The sequence below is a fragment of the Kryptolebias marmoratus genome, linkage group LG23 (genome assembly GCF_001649575.2).
Source record: "Kryptolebias marmoratus isolate JLee-2015 linkage group LG23, ASM164957v2, whole genome shotgun sequence".
NCBI lineage: Eukaryota > Metazoa > Chordata > Actinopteri > Cyprinodontiformes > Rivulidae > Kryptolebias > Kryptolebias marmoratus.
In genome coordinates, this window is record NC_051452.1 from 3017773 (window position 1) to 3037537 (window position 19765).

Below are 19765 nucleotides of genomic sequence, written 5' to 3' on the forward strand. Positions count from 1 at the left end.
GAGGACTTAACATTCTCCTTATAGTACCCCATGCTGAACTATTTACTCAAGAGTGGGCATATTGTTCCAATAGAGGAAGATTAGATTGTTGAGCCATCGTGAATTCTCTCACTGTATTTCGCCTGCAGGAAAAGGTTTTTTTCCCAGAGTCGCAAATACCAAAACAAGATGTTTTTCGCCTCTGAGCCACGGTTGACTCTCAGGTTTTAATTTGCATATGCAGCACGGTTGGGTTTCAGACTGGATTCAGTTGGGGTTACTTACAATTTCTTTGTGATTGATCTGTAAACGAACACACATGGCTTCCCCTTTTAATTACATTTCGCACAGGGGGGTTTGTGAAGACAAATTGATGTGTCACTGAAGTCAAAGGATTGAAAATGGAGAAATGCATGCAGTTTGTGCATACATTTCAACTCATATGGTAATTTATAGTGTGACACAGTATGCTCAAATACTATATTATAATTAGATATGGAAAACTAATAAAAAATGTTTTGAACTAATGTTTTCGACTCGTTGTACTAATACTGCCATCTAGTGGCGAGGTTTAGATATTGCACTATTTGTAAAGCGTCAGTGTGTTTTTCTTCTACTTGCAATTTGGAATTGTTGTATCACAAGAACATTTTGGAAAGAGTGTAATAACTTTATAAATTGTTATATTGATTCTAATTGTTCCCTGAGGTATGAGCATATTATTTTTGGCTTTCATGGTAAGAATGTTAATGCAGACAAAAGACTGGCAATCAATCTAATTATAATATTTGGCAAATTTCATATTCATAATGTAAATTTTCATCATTTTCACCTCTGTTTATAGTTTTGGTTAAGGAAGTCGAACTCTATTTAGCCACTATTTCCAAGAGTACGAACAAAAAAGCTGTAAATACATATGAATGTTGTAGATCTCTAAATATTTATCTAATATTTATAATATCTGCTCTCTATTCTTTTTGTTTTTTTCATACCAATGTATTGACTGTTGAAGCTACACCCCTGGCATAATTTATATTATACTGTTTTGTTTCTTTGTTTTTCTCTGTTTATGTAAACAAAGATGTTCTTTAAAAAAACAAAAACAAAACAGAAAACATAAAAAAAGAAAAGGGAAAGGCCTCTACCAATCACATTGCACGATTTCTGCTGCCTTCGCGGTCATAACAAATGCGTTATACGCTTTAAAGTTGCGGTTGTTTTTAGAGTAAAACTATGAGGGTTATGATTAGATAATTGTTTACTTGAAACCTCCTTTCGAAATAATAAGTATGCGCAACCAATAAGCCCTCTGTAGAAAGTCAGTCGGATTATCGTAGTGTACGAAACGAAAATTTTCGAGCAGTCTTTGAAAGCACCAGCACTCGCTTCGGTCCCTGTAAACAGCGCCATCTTTCCATGCTTTTCTCGGGAGACCCTCCCTCCCTCTCTTACTCTCAGGAAAGGAAAGGGTTAAGGAGTCTTTAAGGTTCCAATCGATGCCTCTTCTTCCACACGTCGCCATGAACAAATGAATTCGCGGGGAATTAAATATCAGTTTCACAAAGGAGAACGAGTCCTGTGCTTCGAACCAGACCCCACCAAGGCTAAAGTCTTGTATGACGCTAAGGTAACGTCTTTAGCCGACCTAAACGTGGCTCTTCGGCGTGTTAAATGCACGCAAAGGCGTATTTTTAACCAGAAAAGCGGGTTGTTTTCACTGTTGAGCCGGAGATGTCACACGAAGGCTAATTAGGCCAGACAAATAATAAGGGTTTAGCTGTTATAACACGAAGCTAGCTGTCTGTTTGTGCCTCCTTACCGATGGTTTCCGGTTACATGTTTGTGGCTGAAGGACGTGATTTAAAAACAAAAAAAACATATTTCAATGCTGTAAGGGTGTGTGTTACTTTATAAGCTGTGTTATGATAATCCCCCCCTAATACCACATCCATAGCATAAAAAGTTCGTTTGAATAAACGTCAGATACATTTTTAGCGTAATTAGCTGTCGGGCGTTTTAACGTGAGCTGATAAACAAAACCCACTAACAATGCTAGCGTTGCTAGCTCCCTCACAACGCTACTTTGGGGTTTTCAACGCGAAATACAACATTTTGTTTTGGAAAACCAAACTGCATTTGAGCATGAGCGCAGTGTTTTTGTATACACTGTTTCCTGAAAATATTTTGCTAACAAACTAGCGCCCTAAAGACGCTAAAGGAACCTTTAAACTTAGCTGCTGCTAACGTTTGTTAGCTAGCAGCTTCGATTAACCGTCATGAAAATGTTTGCAAATCTGTTTCAGCTCACATTTTCATTACTTTAACCCCCCACATTACAATGTAGGATGTAATACCCTGTTTGTCAGCCCGTTTTTCTTTTAAATTAAATAATCAGTGCATGATAGTTAGCATCGTTTAGTTATCTGAAGCAAAATAAGAAGTGCTACTGTAGCTTCAGTCTTCAGAGATTAGCTTCATAATCTCTGACAAAAATACAGCAAGGCACAGTGTTGTGTGTGTAAAACCTTTGTTTGTCACTATGTATGCCACATTCGTACCCACATACAGGTTTATTTCTATACGGTTTAATTCACCATCATCATCAACTTTATTTATATAGCACTTTAACACAGCTGAAACAAAGTGCTGAACAAAAATAATAAATAAATAACAAGGCTAAACACACAAAATGAATTAAAAACTCAATTCCAAACAATAAAACGATGTTAAACAGTTAGATAATTAGATAATTAGCTCGTATTGCTTTGCAAATCTGCCCAAATCGCCTCTGGAATGGTGATGAGTTGCCTCTTAATGAGCTGATTGTAGTCGACAGGCTCTGAGGTCATTTGTATGTTTGCGCTTTGACTCGGTTCGATTTGAGACCAGCATTTATTCCATTTTTAGCTGGTTCACGCAGCATCGAGTCAATCGAGTCAAACCCTTTCCCCCTCCTCGCCTGTGGTGGCGCCGCACCAAGAACTACTGATGGAAACGACGCTGAGCGCAGCTTCCTTCTTCTGGGAACGTGAACAAAACTGGGGTGGCGTCAAATTTGAGCAGTTTTAGGATTCCTGTTTTGTCTCCACGTCTGACCACGAGCCGTTCCTCCCGCTGGTGGTGGAAACACTCGTTTGTTTTGGTCGTATTTACCCAGAAGGCCTTGTGTTGTAGTCCACTTCCTGCTTTTGGAGCGGTCTACGCATTCGAACCGCGCCAGAGTTCACTCCAACCGAGACCGAGGTTTGTAGGCGGACCAGAGTTGGATTGCTCGTTCACACCTCCCCAAACGAACCGGACTTTCTAGGCAAACATCTTAGAGTTCGATTAAAGCGGACCAAACATGGCTGCTGCGAACGCACCCTCAGTCCTTCATGGGTACAAAAAGATGCCACCTGCCGCAGGTCTCCAAGTCCCCCCTCCTCGGTCCATTTTCTACCCATGTCGAGTATTGTTAATGAATCCTGTCCTTTCAAATCTTAACTGCTCACACCTGACCCCGACTTCTAACTTTAACCTCTGACCTCTCTGACCAGTGGTGTCCAGTCCTGGTCCTGGAGGGCCCCTATCCCGCCTGTTTTAGCTCTTCTTAATCGCTCAGTCACTCATTTTAGGTGTGTCACAGCAGAGAAACAACTAAAACATGCAGGATATCGCCCCTCCTGGACCTGGATTGGACACCACGGCCCGAGACAGAGACACACAAATACACGGGTGTGCAGTGGTAATCACAGTCACCTCACTGTCGTCTTCCCGCCGCAGGTCCTTGATGTCTTGATAGGTACAGACGAACATGGAAGGCGAGTCCCAAAGTACCTGATTCACTTCAACGGCTGGAGCAGGAGGTAATAACAGCGTCCGGTTGGTCAGCTTGTGTTGGAATCAGTTCACGGTTTCCTGACGTGTTTGTCTGTGCAGCTGGGATCGCTGGGCGGCGGAGGATCATGTCCTAAGGGACACGGAGGAAAACCGTAAATTGCAACGTAAACTGGCTCGCAAAGCGCTGGGTCGCATGTAAGTCGGGCTCGTTTTTGCTCCTGAAGAAAGTTCTGACTTGTGAAAGTTATTGTTTTTTTTTCTTCTTCTTTTCTTGGTGGCAGGAAGAGAAAAGGATGGACGAAGAGGCGCCGTCGTCAGTCCGATACTAAATCTTCTCTGAAGACTCTCCCCAAGGAGGACGACAGCGATGACGCGTGTGAGAACCCCGTCCGTGTCCTTGTCTCCCCCCGCCTCCCGCCGCAGTCACGTCAAGTCTGGCGCCTTTGTGTTCTCGCCCGATGCTTTAGGTTTGATTTCGACTTCAGAGAGCAGCGACGGGGACGACTCTGACCCCGAATCTTCAAACAGCGGCGACAGCACATTCTCAGAGGACATCGACAAAATGGTGAGGTGGATTTCCTCGCCGCCGCGGCCCAAAGCATTGATTTATGTGTCACTTGCAAGTTAATTGCTCTGTGAAAAGACGTTTATTTTGAAAGAAACGTGACTCAGTAGAAAGTACTGGTCAGATATTTGGTCATTTTTCGTTTCAGAGGGTTGAGCCAGACATGAACGTGAAGCGAGAGTGTGAAGAGAAGATCGTTCACGTCGACATCAACATCCCTGATGTCCTGAAGAAGAAACTGGAGGACGACTGCTTTTACATCAACAAGAGGAAGAAGGTGCTCAGCAGCGAATTGGGCTCCTCCAGATCAATGACTTTCAATCAGTTTTCATTTTTGTTTTGTATTCTCTCAAATATGGATCCTGTTTTAAAGGACACTGTTGGTCCAGTTTAAGTTTTCAGGGGACATGTATGAAGAACTCCTGCTTATTTTTTTTTAAATGTTTGTTGTTGCTGTTATGGCAAACATTCAATAACTAATGAGTAATATTTGTTTCCGGCCTCCTCCAGCTCGTCGTGGTCCCCTGTCAGACCAACGTGGTGCACATCCTCGAGTCCTACGTCAAACACTTCGCCATAAACAAAGCCTTCATGGCCAACGACCGCTACAGGCGGCAGCAGAGCGCTGCGCAGAGCACCAGTCCGCAGCCGATCCCTCCAGAGAAGAGGTGAGTCTTCGCAGCGGCGGCGAGCTCGTTTTGACATCAGGGCGGCGCGATATGTTGTAACTTTATCCCAAACATGTTCCGCATGTGAACACTAAATCTGATCAGTCCGACAGATTCTCACCTGGTTCAGAATGATTTAAACACAATCATTTGAAGAGAGCTGATCTGTGTAGGGAGTGTGTTTTATAGAGCAATGATGCTGAGCAGAAGAAATGGGTCTAATTGTTACTGAAGCTTAATTTAAAAAAAAAAAACTGTTTAGTTTTCTTCTCCGTTTTCATGCCGCAGTGCTGCGTGTCCTGCTGTTTCTAAAGTTTGTTTTGCTTTGAAGCGAGGAGCTCTGTAAGGAAATGGTGGACGGCCTGAGGATCACATTTGACTTCACCTTACCCATGATCCTCCTCTATCCCTGCGAGCAAGCTCAGTTCAAAAAGGTCAGCTCGTCCAGACTCTTCCTCGCCACGACCGACGGCTCGCCTTCCTCCAGCAAGTAAGCGCGTCGCGTTAAACGCGCGGGCTTCGTTGCTCTCGCCGCAGTTATTAATCCCGCCCCCCGTCCTTTTTGTCTTTAAAGCGCCCAACGGGAACGCAGCCCGAGCCCGCCGGGCCACAACCCCCCCACCCCTCAGTCCACGGACAGCCAGCCGGCCCTGAGCGACACCTCCGCCACCACGCCCAGCGCCGCTCCGGCCCCGACTCCGAAGCGCCGGCGCCACCCGGACATGGACTGCATCTCGTTCCAGTCGCAGTCCCTCCGCCGCTCCACCAGGAACACATCGGGAGGCGAGCGGCCCGCCGAAGGCAGCAGCGGTGGCCATCAGAGTTGGGTTTTCGTGGCGTTCTTTTAGCTGCTCTGCCATCCGCTTCACGGTGAGACTTTTAACCGTCCAAATAAAATGCATTGACAGGTGGAGGGAGCGCCACGGCGTCGCCGCAGCTCAAACGCCGTCTGGTCGACACTTCGACGCAGCCCAAGTTCTTCCTCAACCTCGACAGAAGTACGTTTCCACTTAATTTAACACTTAATACAAGATGTTCAAGTTATGTTCTTTGTTTTTAGGCAGTAGGTGAATCATATAAATCTGTGTGTCAGCTTGTAGTAGCTGTTTTAGGTCAGCAGATGGTGCTGTTGGACTTTCTTCTCTTTACACAGTTTCCCTCAGAGAAGTTGCCTCTAAGTTATTTTTTTTAAGCAAATGTGTCGTTTAATATCCAGCTCGCCTCCTTCCCTTTGCTCGCAGAAACCCCGGTGCACAGCGGCTCGTCTTCGCCGCTCCCGCTAACGCCGAGCAAGGAGAGGAGCGGGCCTTTCTACGGCCTGGAGAGCCGGCGGAACAACGAGCTCAATGAGGTGACGATGCTGTTAGCTGGGATATTAGCGTCTAGCACAGGGGTCTCCAGTCCTGGTCCTCAGGGCCTCCATCCTGCAGGTTTTCCTTGTTTCTCTGCTCCAACACCTGATTCAGAGGTTAAATCACCTCTTCATGTCCTGCAGAAGCCTGTTAATCACCCATTGATTCAGATCAGGTGTGTTGGAGCAGAGGAGCAAGTAGAACCTGCAGGATGGAGGCCCTGAGGACCAGGAATGCTCATCCCTGGTCTAGCACGAAGTCTGTGTGGTTATCGCCCGCTCTCAAAAGGCAGAACGGCAGTTAGGTTTTTTTAGTTTGTTAACTGTGACATCCAACATGGCCGACCGGTCGCTGTTTTGGTATTTTAAGAAGGCGCCGGTACGATTTTACAAGTACAGTTTAGGTATTTTTGTTTTCCAGACATTCGGCTGTTCAGATGAGTTTTGTTCTGACTTGTTGGTCGTATTCACACCTGTACATCAGAGCGAAACAAGAATTATTTCAGTAATTTAATTTAAAAGACGCAGCTCGCTCTGTCACCGCCGCCATATTTCTGCTGTTTAATTCAAAACCCTTTCTTTGTCAATAAAGATGATTTAAAAAAAAAATCAAAACTGGATGCAGGCTTAGCCGAAGGCATGAGGGTGGGAGCGCGAGGATTGGGACCGGGCCTTAATTGTGGTCAACCCCATTCAACCGCCACAACTCCCATGTTTGTTGTTGTTTGGACCAGGTCCTGAGCTGGAAGCTAACGCCTGACAACTACCCTCAGAAAGACCAGCCTCCTCCGCCTTCGTACCTGTATGGCTCCCAGCACCTGCTGCGGCTCTTCGGTTGGTTCGGTTTTTGTCCTTCCAGTGCCCCCCCCCCCCCGAGGTCTCGTTTCCTCCCCCCGTCAGACATAACGCACTTAACAAACTCCCTCCCTTCTGCTTTTCAGTGAAGCTTCCTGAGATCCTGGGGAAAATGCAGCTCCCCGAGAGGAACCTCCGAGCCCTGATCAAACACCTGGAACTCTTTCTCAGGTAATAACGGGAGCGGGTCCGTCCCGGTGAGGGAGAGGGAGATCAGGAGGACATTCAATACAACAACCAGGACCGAGGAAGTCTCCGTTTCACGAGGACAGAAGATTCTTCGGCACGGCGCGTCGAAACGAGACAGAAGAGACGAGCGAGTAAACGCCGAGGCGACGGCCGGGGGAGATGGAGGGAGGGAGAATGAGGGGGCGTTACACAAGCGCCCGAGTCTAATCTTTAAATCCTCCCTGGCGATCTTCAGGGATTTAGGTTCTTTGGTTCTCTAATCAAACACGAGCGGTGCCTCGTCCCGCCAGCGGGGGGCGGTGTAGAGCAGCAGCTGAACATAATAAAAATAAAAAATCACTGTAGGATGAGCTGGGAAAGGTTTAGAAATGCAGGAACTGAAAATACTATTAATATTTCTCTTGGTTGCAACAGATGCAGGTCTGCGAACAAAAAACAAAAAAACTGAAGCGTCAGCATTTTACTTCAGCATCATCAATGACGAGGTCAGAGGGGCGGAAAGCCCTTTTTAAATCACTTCAGTGGCACCAAACTGCTGATGTTTTTGTTTGTTTGTTTGTCGTTCAGCTCAACTTTAATCTGTTTTGCTCAAACAGGATTGATGTGTTCAGTATGGTTTTTGTTTTAGGGCTCTAATTAATATTCTCGTTGTGTTGGAGGCTCAGCAGGACGGCAATGCGGCCACAAACTTTAAAACACCGGAGTCTTCTGGGAAAGACTTTGTGTTTTTAACCCCCCCCCCCCGTCTGTAATCAGCCTGCGGGCAGATTGTGCCTAGCGGGCAGAAACTGATTGATGTCGCAGAGACTTGACGTGCAGCGCATTCAGGGATTTGGCCGCCGTTGATCTCTCTCTCTCTCTCGCTTCCCTCCCACACACACACACACGCCTCCCTGCGAGAATGACTGTGATTAAGTGTGTCGATCTACATGTTACGCAGATTTATACCGCTGCTTTTTCCTAACGCAAATGCTTCAAACGCCACCGCAGCGTTCCGGTGCTCGCTGACGGAGTCGCTCGCCCTCCTTCGCCTTCGGCGCCCGCGAGCTCTCCTCTGGTGGCGACAGTTTGTTTGTGTTGAGATCAGGAAGGCTGGTGGAGCTAAGATGAGATGGCAAGATTTAGAGGATTTGGCCGAGTTCCGGATACTAAGAAGATTCTGGATTAGTTTGCCTCGCTACTGATTAGATAGGAGGAGGAGGAGAGGGGGTCACTTTTCCTCCGCCTGTCTGGTGGTCAGTAACTCTCGTGTCCTGTCCGATACAGAGAGGGATAAATCGAAAGGGGGTAGAGGCTTTGTCTTTAAGGCTTCGTCCCCCTCAGAAAACCGCCTCGTTCGCCGTTTGTTTCTTCATCTGTCAGGGCCGACGAGGTTAAAGGAACGTCTTATTAGACATCCTGGGCTCCCAATACAGCGTACTGGAAGGTGGAAACGTACCTTAATTAGTCCTAAATATTCAAAACGTCTAAACTTCTGTTGGCTCTGTCAGTCTGCAGGGTGGGATTCTGCCCAGGAAACGAAATAAAACCCTCCAAACTTGTGCTTTTTTAAAATTAGACAGCGTTTTAATTTCATTGTTTTTTAAATCTTGTTGATAGAAACTGGTTTAACTGTTTAATTAGCCATATATCTGAAGGGGGGGTGGGGGGTTGTAGTGGCCTGTCAGTCAAAAACAATAGGATTTCTCTTGAAAACATGGCGCCGTTTCTTCAAAATGTTTCCATTAACGCGGAAATGCAGAAAACAACCAAAACGATGCGGCTCCTGTGCGAGGCGTCTGTGTGGCGTGGAGCGTGCACGTGAAGTTTACACAAACACTAAACACAAGAAGAAGACAGATTCTCTCTCCGTTCAGATGCAGGGAGGGGGGACATGATGGACGATTTCAGGCCCAGTGTGTTTGGACTGACACCAATAACGTTGTTTCTGTTTGTAAGTTGTCCGTTTCTTAAACCCTTTTTTTTTCTTCCTTCTTCTCTCCTGACCCCCCTTCTTTCCCCTCTCAGGTTTCTGGCCGAGTTTCACGAAGACTTTTTCCCCGAGTCGGCGTACGTGTCGGCGTCCGAAGCCCACTACAGCATGAAACAGCCGCGGCCGGTTTACTGAAGGAGACGCACGCTCTCTTTCCCATCTCATGTCGTCACTCGAGGCTGTCGGCAGATTAAAAGCCACCTTTTCCCTTCGAGTTCAGGCTCAGTTTTCTTGCTTCTCTTCTTCTACAGTCGGCATCAATCCTGCATGTGAGGCTGAACTGCTTCTCGCTTCCGAGTCCCATTCCCAACACATGCAGAGTGCTTTTTTTCCCTTCTTCTTCTTCTTCTTCTTCTTCTCCCCAGTAAATTCAGGAGGAGTATGGCTTCTACTAACCCGTATTCTAGCTGCATTTTTCCCTTTTTCTCTGCGTTTTAAGACCAGGCCGCTCTGACTTGTTTTCCTTCAGGGCTGCAGGTTTTGAAATCTTCTCTCTTTGTGAAACAAAGGACACAGTAGAAGTCCCTGTGCTGCTTTTTTTTCCTGCCTAATGAAGTAGTTTTAGCTCCTCTGGAGGACATGTGTGCCTGTTTGCCCTCTCAGTGACTTTCTGACCCCCCCGTCGTGCATGTTTTCTTCCTGAATGTGCGACCCTCTCGTTCCTTTCTCCTGATGAGTTCAACCTGCCTGAACTCGTTTGATTCCGAGGCAAACATTTTGTGCAGTTTGTGCATCAAAACGTCCGGTTTGCATTATTTTATATGGGACAATAAATTCCAAGGAATACGTGTTCGGACTTTTCAGCTTTGGATGGAACAACCTGATATGATTCTTCTGTGAAAATGTAAAATATACACATCCGTCAGTCTATAATTTATTTGTTTTTGGGTTTTTTTTTGCTAACAGCACCTCATGCTCTGTTCCACGCTCCTCTGCGTCGGCGTTGTTCCCGTTCTGTCCCTGTTTGTGGTTTCAAAATAAAAAAAAAAAAAGTTGCTTTTTCTAAACATGGTCAGTTTCTTGACGCAAGCATAAACCCTAAAACGTCTTGAAGTTGAATTTGTTCTTGTTTGCCGTGTGTGAGGACGCAAATGGATCCAAACGAAGAGAACCGGCTCCACCGTTCTTTCAGGAAAAGATGGGTTGGTTTCACATTAACTGGTATAATTTAGGTAAAACTGATGATAAACGCCACCAGAAGTGTAATAAAGTCTTCAATCAAAGTTCAAAACTTTGATCTAATCAACAAAACGGCTGAATATAAACGAGTTTCTGCAAACACTTTATTCTAAATAAGCATCTCTGTGTTGGGCTGAATTAAAATGAAACATGTCTATTTACATTCCTGTCTTTTATAAATGTTAAACTGCCACTGTGGCGCGTTGCTGCGTCCAGGTGGGTGGACGTGGACGAGAAAATAATGTCCGCAGCCTCGAATACGGTTTTACAAGCTTTGTGCACAAAAATAAGCTGGCTGTGCAAAAACGCTATCGCTGTTTTTTTGTTGCAGACACTCTGAAATGCAGAATTTGTTTTCTCTGAGAGTCTCAGCCGGTGAGACGCTTCCTAAATTTCCGTGAGTCGGGCGAGATAAAGTGCGGGAAAGGAAATGGTGACACGTGAAAACCAAATTTAAGAATCGGAGACCAAAACCGAATGGACTTTCCCCGGGTCCTTGGGACTAAAACGAGAGCGAATTGGAGACGCTTCGCGACAACACGGTGACAAAATAAATACTGAGACGTTCAATGTATGCACGACATCCACGGCAAATTTCAGCACGGTTTTTTGTGTCTGAAGTACCAATTCTGTGTTGTTCCAGTGAGATAAAGATTGTAAAATGATCCTTAAACAATGTCAGTTTGGGGAAAATTGGGTTTCGTTGGGACTGAATTGGCTAAAGGCTAATCTGCGAAGGGCCAGGACCAAACTGGATCCGATCTGAAACTTGGTGATTCACGCAGACGCCGTTTTATAAACCTGCCTGGAAATGACCCCAAAGTTCTATGTAAATAATCATGTAACGCCAAATTAAAAGACCCTTCTCGGACTACCTTCGAACTCCATTTAACTGAATTCTGGAAACAACCTTTCCACAAAACCTCCACTTCAAAAGCTCTAAAGTGGCGGTTCCCAGACTTTTCAGCTTCCAACTCATAAAATATTAGTGACAGAGGTGTGTGACCCCATCTGTTGGCTCTTTAAACATCCAGAAGTGTTAATGACTCTATTAAATAAGGATATGATGACAACACAAACAGGCTTAACATTCATTATGCTATTTTTTAATCAATTTATGGACTTGTATTCAAGTCTTTGGAACAAATATGGTGAGATTATCTAAGGACTCCTACTTGGTGCTGAGAGACTCCAATTTTGGGAATCATTGCTGTAAACTAGAGGTGTCAAACCAAGGGGGCCAAAATGAAAAATTTGGTCCCAGCCAAGGGCCAATCACGATCCGTATTTATTAAAAATTACATAAATTAATTGGTTTTAGATGTATTATGTCAACTCATTCATATAGAAATATCAATGACCTTTTCCCAGTTACAGATTATACAGAATTTAAAGCAAACAGACTTTAATGAACACAGACAAATAGATCAAACTTCAAAAAGCTCATCATTAGCTGTCATTTCTTACGCCTCACTCAGCTTTTAAATGAAGTTTTTAACATTAAAACAGACAAAAACCTGATCATACAGAAAATAAAACTATATATTGTTGGCTTCTAAGTCACTGTCAGAGAAAACTTCACTAATTAGGCTCAGTTTTTTTTAAGGGGTTAGGGCCTTTTGGCCCTGGGCTAGGGTTAAGGTCCCCTCAGGGATTAAGCAAAATAAGAACCAGAGCCTCGATCTGTCCCAGATTAGAGGGCCGGTTGAAATGTTACAGAGGGCCGGATGTGGCCCGCAGTCCTTGAGTTTGACACGTGTGCTCTAAGCTATCTTTTTGATTCTGGTAGCTACCTGAAGCAGCTCTTTTATTGGGACGCAGTTTAAGTCTGAAGTGTTCCACGTTTACGGTCTTCCCTTCCCTTCACCGCTAAGCATCTTGTATTTTCCGCAGACTTAATTATTTCCCAGCTCTGCCTTTTACTGTCTGCGACCGCACCTGTGGGGGAAAACCGACCAGCTGCGCCCCCCCAATCAAGGGATCCTAATGGGTTTTCAGCGGTGAACCCTAATTTCATTCCGACTGGATCCGGCTCCCCCCGTAATGAACTGCACATCAGTGCAACCCGAGACAGCACCTTCCTCTCGAGTAGCCGCAGAAGCCACGGGTCCGGGCCGCGCCGTGCGCCTCGAATCGATTTCCCCATCCCGTGGTGTCACTATCAGCTTACCGCGTAATTCGGTTTCTGTCGGGCGAAAGTGGAGGGTAATGAGATGTGAGCTATCGCCTCCTGTAAGTGCTGCTGTCCGCACCTTTCACCTGAATGCATCACGTATGTGTGTTTCCACTTGTCTCGCTCCTCTAGTCTCTTTTGTTTTTTACGTCCACATCAGCATCCATTTCTTAAATCGCTCTTTTTGTGAGTTTTCTTACAATTGGACCACCCTCTGATGAGCTCATTTCTTTTCTTTTAAACCCTCCATTATCCTAAACTCACGCTTGTCTTCATTCCCTTCCTCTGTCTCGTCCTTCCTGTTTCCACCATGGACCTCAGACATGGCTGGCGCGAGGAGTGGGTGGACACCAGCTCCTCCGTCTCCTCCGGCTCGTCCTGGACGTCGCTCGACCTGAGCACCGACCTCACATCGGTCAGCTCTGACCCGACCCTGACCCCCGTGTCGGCTCCCAGTGGCCCCAGACCTCTCGACGAGCCGAGTCCAAAGAAGTTCTTGCCTGAGGCATGGACCTGGAAAGTTGAATGGCGAGAGACGTCTTTTCTTGACAAGTAAGTAGACCCTCTACTGGAACGTTGATCCCTGACCAGGTAAAATAACCAACAAATGAAATTAAGGAGTTTAAGTTGTATCAGTATATTTTATCCAGGAGGAAAGCTTTCAGCTTACATTTTGATAAAAACCAACGTCAGTGGGCGAAACAAGAAAAGGGGGGAGCAGAGATTGAAAGATCGCTCGCCCGCCACGTTCACACAAATCCTCCGAGGCTTCGGGTCTGGGCTCGCAGCGACGACCGTTATCTGTTTCATCCGATTTTAATCAGGAGTGATTCTGTGAAGTCAGACTCCCAGTAGGACTGAGAGAACGGGACAAAACAAGCCGATAGAAGCCATAAATCACAGCTTCCTGCTTGGACCCAGAGCCGGACAGGAAATGGTATAAATCAGTGTCTTATCTTTCTTTTTTTTTTAAAAATGATCATGACTCTTATAGTCAGATTAGTGTATTTACATTTGATCAGTCCAACATGAACATGGGTTTTTATTATGTGTTAAATACCATTCATGACTTGTTACTAAATAATTCTTTCTTTGTAGGATTTAAGTTCCCTTTCCCCAGTTTTTCCTCATTTCTTTTGGTTTTTTGGGGCACACATACTTGGGCTATTGTGCGTGAAATCTAAGATAGTGGATAACATTTGTATAATTGTTTGGCTTAGGTAATCGGAGCTAAACTGAGACCTTTCCGTGTTTGTTTTTTTTTGGCACATTCTTTAATGTTTGCAGCAGGGATTTCAGCCCAGGTCTGCCGGTAGCCGAGGTAGTCACTGGTCTGTCGGGACTGACAGCGGAGGATGTGACGAAGTTCCTTTTTGTATCGAAGCAACAAAGCTCAGTGACACCTGGGGGAGTTAGCCGTGTGTTGCATCACTTCCAACAAACGGAACGAGGAGCGATGACCGTAATTTGGCCCAGAACGAGGCGGTGGACGTTATATTTCGTCGCCTCGCGTTTCGTGCGAGTCACCAATGAGATGCGGTCCCTGCGGGGTCGCGGGGGAACTGATGCCTATCCCCAGCGCTCACTGTGTGAGAATTAAACCAATCAGATCCTTCTGTATCACTCACTTCTGCAGGGGAGAAACATTTGCAGTGAACTAATTCAGAAGACATCTCAGTTAGGACTCGATATACTTCTCATAAAATGGTATATATGGTATTAGATACACGGAGGATAGTCATGGATCAGTAATGGTGATCGTTTTCAGGTCCTCAGGCAGAACATCGAACCTCCCATCAGCCCCGATCGAGAAATTTGACACAATCGACAAAAAGGAAATGTAACTAGATAGAAATAAAAAGCTCAAAGTGGACATTATCTGCTATTTACAGGGGTCAAATCAGTCGTTGCTTCCCTGTAGATGTTGCTATAGATAGTTTTGGCCCAGCTTCAGCACCAGGTGGCATCTCGAAGGGTTGCAAATGGAGGCGGCGTCCTGGAAACTGGAATATCATCTTATAGACTACATTCAGTTACCGATTATACATGAAAAAACCACATCTCATACCCAAAATACAAACGTTTAAGTAAAAGTCTATTCCATCCATATTTTGGAGGGTTTTTTTTTGTGTGCTGCACTTCCAGGCTGATCAAACAGGAAGTCATATGGTTTTTAAAAAAGAAACTTAAAATGGTTGAGCGTTACATGTTCTCCCTTTTTGGTTATTCTGGAGAGAAGCGTGGATTTCCGTGCTCAGCGAAGCCGCTTCGAGTGGAAGGCGGGCGAAGGTTTTGTGTGTGTGTGTGTAGACGTACTGCGTGTGGCTCACATCGTGTCATCTTCACTGATGAAGCTCCGTTGGGGGGGGTGGGGGATGTCCTCCCAGCATTGTTCTGCGTGTTTCATGCGTGTTTTTTTTGTGTGTGAATGGAGTTTATCCCCGCTGGCCCAGATGCCCCCGGCTAAATCCATCACCGGCGGTGCTGCGCGGCGTTGCTAAGCTGGAACATTTGGCACCGAACTAGGAATGAGAAAAGAAGAGGAAGGAACACACTGAGACATGCACAGAAGCACATGGACACACACACAGAAAACTGAGTTTGGGATTTTTTCTTTCTTTCTTTCTTTTATAATTCAGGGTTAAGTGATTTTTTTTCCCTTTGTTAACAGAAGAGTTAAACTCAGTTTTTTCTTTTTCCTCTGACGTTCTGAGCCTTTTTGGTTGAGGGCGTCACAAAAAAAATAAAAAAACCCAGATGGAGCCGTGTGATGATGATGATGATGACGAAAATGAACTGAGAATCTTAACAGCTTTTCAGTAAGTTCTGCTTGTTTTGCTTCATCTGGGTTGTTCTTTGAGCTAAAGTCACTTTTTAAATTTTTTATAGCATTGGTCATGACGAGTTAAGCGCTCATTATTTTGAGCTTTTAGAAGGAGCCAATCACTGGCTTCCTGCTTGGATTATTTATAAAAACAATATTGGTATTTTAAGCCTCATTAGCTGTTATTTACTTCTTTTGTTGCTTTACAGTTTTGTTGTGGTTTAAAAATTAGGTGCATTCTTGCATTATGAATTATGTAACTAATCCAGAATAATTTAATAATAATCATTTCGTCAACTTGGAATGTGCTAAAGGCTGTTAAACATACCAGTTTGCATTAACTTATAAGGTTGTGTGTTTTCACAGTTTTCTTTTTCTTGATGGATATTTGATATAAATTATATTGCATATTGTTCATGCGAACCACCCCAATCATTAGTCCAAAAAAAACTTAATTTATTATTTTATCCAGCCGTTTTAAGAAGGTGATTTTCGATTGTTTTCATGTCTTGACTGCCACTCCATCGTCGTAGTGAATGGATGGATGGATGGATGGATGGATGGATGGATGGAATGTCTCGTGTTGAAGCGGCCATATTGCAATCTGGCTTACTGAGTCGGGGGGGGGGGGCACGTTACGTAAAGCCGAGGTGGTTCCAAGCAAGGAGGAACCCAGGACCTTGTAATTACTGCGCACACTTGGAGATTACATCATGGATTGAGGGGCTTTACGCAGCCGGCTGCTGCTGGGAATGTGCTTCCACTGCGGGGGGCTCGTCCAATAAAATGTGATTTAGCGCACAAATTTAGCAACTGAATGAGCGTACAGGGCTAATATAATCACTTTGAATGAGCTTCATGAAACACAAGCCATTGCTGGCTTAATAAAGAATTTAATTATTTGTTGTTTTGTGATAAATCATCCCCTCACACAATTAAAACACTGTCAGCTCGACGACTTGAGTTTTCTATCCAAACGTTAAGTGTTTGTCATTTCAAATCTCACAGACCTCCCCCGATAACGTGAGCTCGTTATTTTCCAGGTTTGACCAAAACAGCTACGACTCCATTTCTCAACATGAGCCGATCTTAGTTTAAAGCTCCATCTCTGCTTTTCTTGTATTTACAGGACGTCTCGTCATAAACTTTAAAGACTTTTATAGTTTTGGTAATGTATCTGGCAAATTAAATTTCTTAAACTGCAGCTACTTGGACAGAAAAGCCACACACAAAAAAAAAATCTGCTTTTCCGTCCTTTTTCTTCTTGTACGCAGAAGGCAATGCAGGTACTTGTCACCAGTGAACCGTAGGACGGATCGCAGCATCATTGTTCGAGGATTATAGCCCCAAGGCTCTGGTCGTTGGCCCAGAAAGTAGACAAATGAAATTAAATTTTTGGACTTTGGCTCTGCTGTGTCAGGCAGGGGATGGCCTGATTCTCCCGCAATCTCTTCGCCTGCTGTTCCTGGTTTCCCCCCCAACTACAGATACGGCAAATATTTTGGGATGTTGACTCAGCAGCTGCGGATGAAGAGAATTCGAGTGAATCTGCTTTTCATCCTTGTTGCATTTCAAAAGGATTGACACAAATCTGTCCTGTATTTTAGAGAAAGTAGGGGAACAAGACAATAAAAAAACAAACGATTCAGTAACGGTTGGTCTTTATTTGGGCAAAGAGAAGGTCCCTAAACAGAATCAACTCAAACTTAAAGGAACTGGAGGTTAGGAAGTACATTTGTTGATCTTAAGGAGAGTCCGATGGATTGTATAAAGATTAATATTCCTATCCTTAGCAAGAATAGTGACCAGAACACACCGGATTGGGTTCACCTTTTTAGAAACGCTGCTTCTCTGCTTCAGATCCAACCCGTTCAGGTGGTTCATCCGTCTGGTTGGAATACCTTCTGGATACCTCTGGTGACTTTTAGAAGGTAAACGGAAGACTGGATTAGTCTACCTCCTCATATACGGACCCCTGAGACTATGAAGTCTTTTAAATCCGTGCTAAGACCCGTCTTTACTCCTCGGCGTTTGATTGAGGCAAAGTTTGGTTTGGTTTTAGATGTTTCTGTATTTTATCGAAGCTTTACTTGGCTTTTTTTTTGGTCTTTCTTTGTTCTTGTTGTTTTGCCTTTTCATTTCCCTGGCTTGTGAAGCACTTAATCCAACTTTAGTTGCTTTTTTTTTATATGCTATATACAAATATACATCTCGGCTGGCTTGGGGAAGTCGCGGTGGCTTACTGGAGGAGGTACTCTGCTGAGACTGGTGCCTTAATGATCCAAACTCCTATAAACAGTTAGGAAATGGATAGTTGCTTCTCTTATCTTTCATTTATTTAAGATATATAAGCTAAACATGGGAGTTCTTGTTAATTATTTGACTGCTCTTATTCCTTTGATGGCTTTTCTACCTCTATAAGTACCTTAATTTATGTATTTTTCTCCGTTTAGTTTACAAATTTCTGTCTTGTATTAAACAAGACAACTGGATTCTGTTGTCTTAGAAACCGTTTTTAATATAATTCTAAAATGATTCAATTCTTTTTTTTTTTTGCTGTTTTAATGTGAGTGAAATAAGATCCTTTGTCATCTCTGCTTAAATCGAATTCATCCATTCTCAAACAAAACCGGGGACGTTGTGGGGGGGGGTGATATGAGTCAGCTTTTTCCTTTTCCTTTCCGGTCATGAAATCGGCTCGCGCCACCTCCACAGGATGTTTTCACTCGGGACTGCTCGGGTCGGGCCGGAGAGGTCTCGAGGCCAAGTCGCTCTCTGGGCCGATTAGTATTCTGGCAGGTGTTCAGCCTCTCTCTCTCTATCCCCCCCCTCCTCGTCCCGCTCCGGTCAGATGGAAATTCATGTAAATGTCCTGTAGTCCGCAGACGGCGAGCAGAAAATTACACTGCATGGCTGCAAATCAGACTGCCGAGAGAAACCCGAGTCCGCTGCTGTGTCTGATACTTTCCTCTCTTTTTATTTTGAACACAAAATCTGTCAGCAAGTTGCACAGATGTTAGTTTGACTTGGAGAAGAGGTTTTTTGGTTTGCGTTGCTGTATTTCTTTGGTTTCCGTCACTCATTCGAAAAGCTAATTGAAGCAGATGACGATAATCCAAATGGGAAAACCACACACACACACACACATTTTACCCATAGTGTGTGTTCTTTAGGTTTGCTCATCTGTGTGCATGTTGAGTGTTTGGATCCGTGGACCAGACATTGAACCACGTGTCGCGCTAAGTGGGGATTTGTGGCACAAATCTGTCATCACGGACAGAGATCTTTCGTGAGTGTCGGACGGGCTAATGTGTGAAGCCGCAAGCCTTTAATGACTTAATGCAGCTGTGGCAGCGACCGCGCTATTTAGGCAACATTTACTCATAATGAGGTTAGAGCGCGGTGTTAGTCTCTGTGTACAGCTGCTTGTTTTTTAGAAAAGACACACACGGGCAATTTAATGATTATCACTTACCTTTTATGATAGCAGGCAGTGATGATCCTATGTAGACTGGAAAACATACCATACCCAAGTTAGATTTTGAACTTTAATCCGAGATTAAACTTAATTTTGAAGAGCAAAACTGACAGATCTAACCACACAGGGACCGAAGTAAAAGTAAAACAACCAATTATTATTCGCATTCAAGCGTTGCCTGTGTTGGATGTCCTCGCCAAATATAATACTCCAAAAGAACAAGTAAAATAACAATCGTTGCATTTCTAAGTTAAAGCATCCTGCTGTCGCTGCAACCGTCGTAACGCACAGTTTGATGTTCTCTGATGGATTGGTTTCTGCGTCAGTGACCAGTGTCAAAAAAATGAATCGGTTCGCCAAATTCTGTTGCAAGCTAGACGAGATGTAGCTGGTATTCCCGCCGACCCCGTAGCTCCTAACCGGAAGTCTTGAGATACGGTGGTTCAATATTCCTCTACAACAGCGGCCTGTTGCTAAAAGTAGCAAAGGGCTAGCTTAAAAGTAAGGTAAAATTCGCAAAAGGCTAGCCTAAAAGTAAGATAAGAGTACCAAAAGGCTAGCCTAAAAGTAAGATAAGAGTACCAAAAGGCTAGCCTAAAAGTAAGATAAGAGTACCAAAAGGCTAGCCTAAAAGTAAGATAAGAGTACCAAAAGGCTAGCTTAAAAGTAAGATAAGAGTACCAAAAGGCTAGCCTAAAAGTAAGATAAGAGTA

The 19765-nt window shown here is 44.4% G+C and overlaps 2 protein-coding genes across 6 annotated transcripts in view; both read left to right on the forward strand.

Annotated features, from left to right (window-relative positions):
- The first annotated feature begins 1356 nt into the window (after positions 1 to 1356).
- Positions 1357 to 10405, forward strand: LOC108244317 (MSL complex subunit 3). Of its 2 annotated transcripts, XM_017430420.3 has the most exons (14): positions 1357 to 1606; positions 3742 to 3824; positions 3898 to 3993; positions 4080 to 4174; positions 4266 to 4363; positions 4512 to 4640; positions 4874 to 5031; positions 5363 to 5521; positions 5606 to 5853; positions 5940 to 6029; positions 6273 to 6382; positions 7117 to 7216; positions 7324 to 7408; positions 9434 to 10405. In XM_017430420.3, the coding sequence occupies exons 1-14, from the start codon at positions 1508 to 1510 to the stop codon at positions 9531 to 9533; spliced, it is 1650 nt and encodes a 549-aa protein (XP_017285909.1). In that variant the 5' UTR covers positions 1357 to 1507; the 3' UTR covers positions 9534 to 10405. The 2 variants fall into 2 exon arrangements, with proteins under 2 accessions (XP_017285909.1, XP_017285910.1); XM_017430421.3 differs by lacking the exons at positions 1357 to 1606; positions 3742 to 3824 and having other exon boundaries at positions 3940 to 3993; positions 4080 to 4172.
- A 1815-nt stretch (positions 10406 to 12220) lies between these two features.
- Positions 12221 to 19765, forward strand: part of LOC108244313 (FERM and PDZ domain-containing protein 4-like) — a 59327-nt gene continuing 51782 nt past the window's right edge. For 3 of the 4 annotated variants that reach the window (XM_017430410.3, XM_037973853.1, XM_017430411.3), the window contains exon 1: positions 12221 to 13302. In XM_017430410.3, the coding sequence (XP_017285899.1) occupies positions 13061 to 13302 (242 nt within the window). In that variant the 5' untranslated portion in view covers positions 12221 to 13060. The remainder of the gene's footprint in view (positions 13303 to 19765) is intronic. The other variant, XM_017430415.3, reaches the window with a different exon arrangement.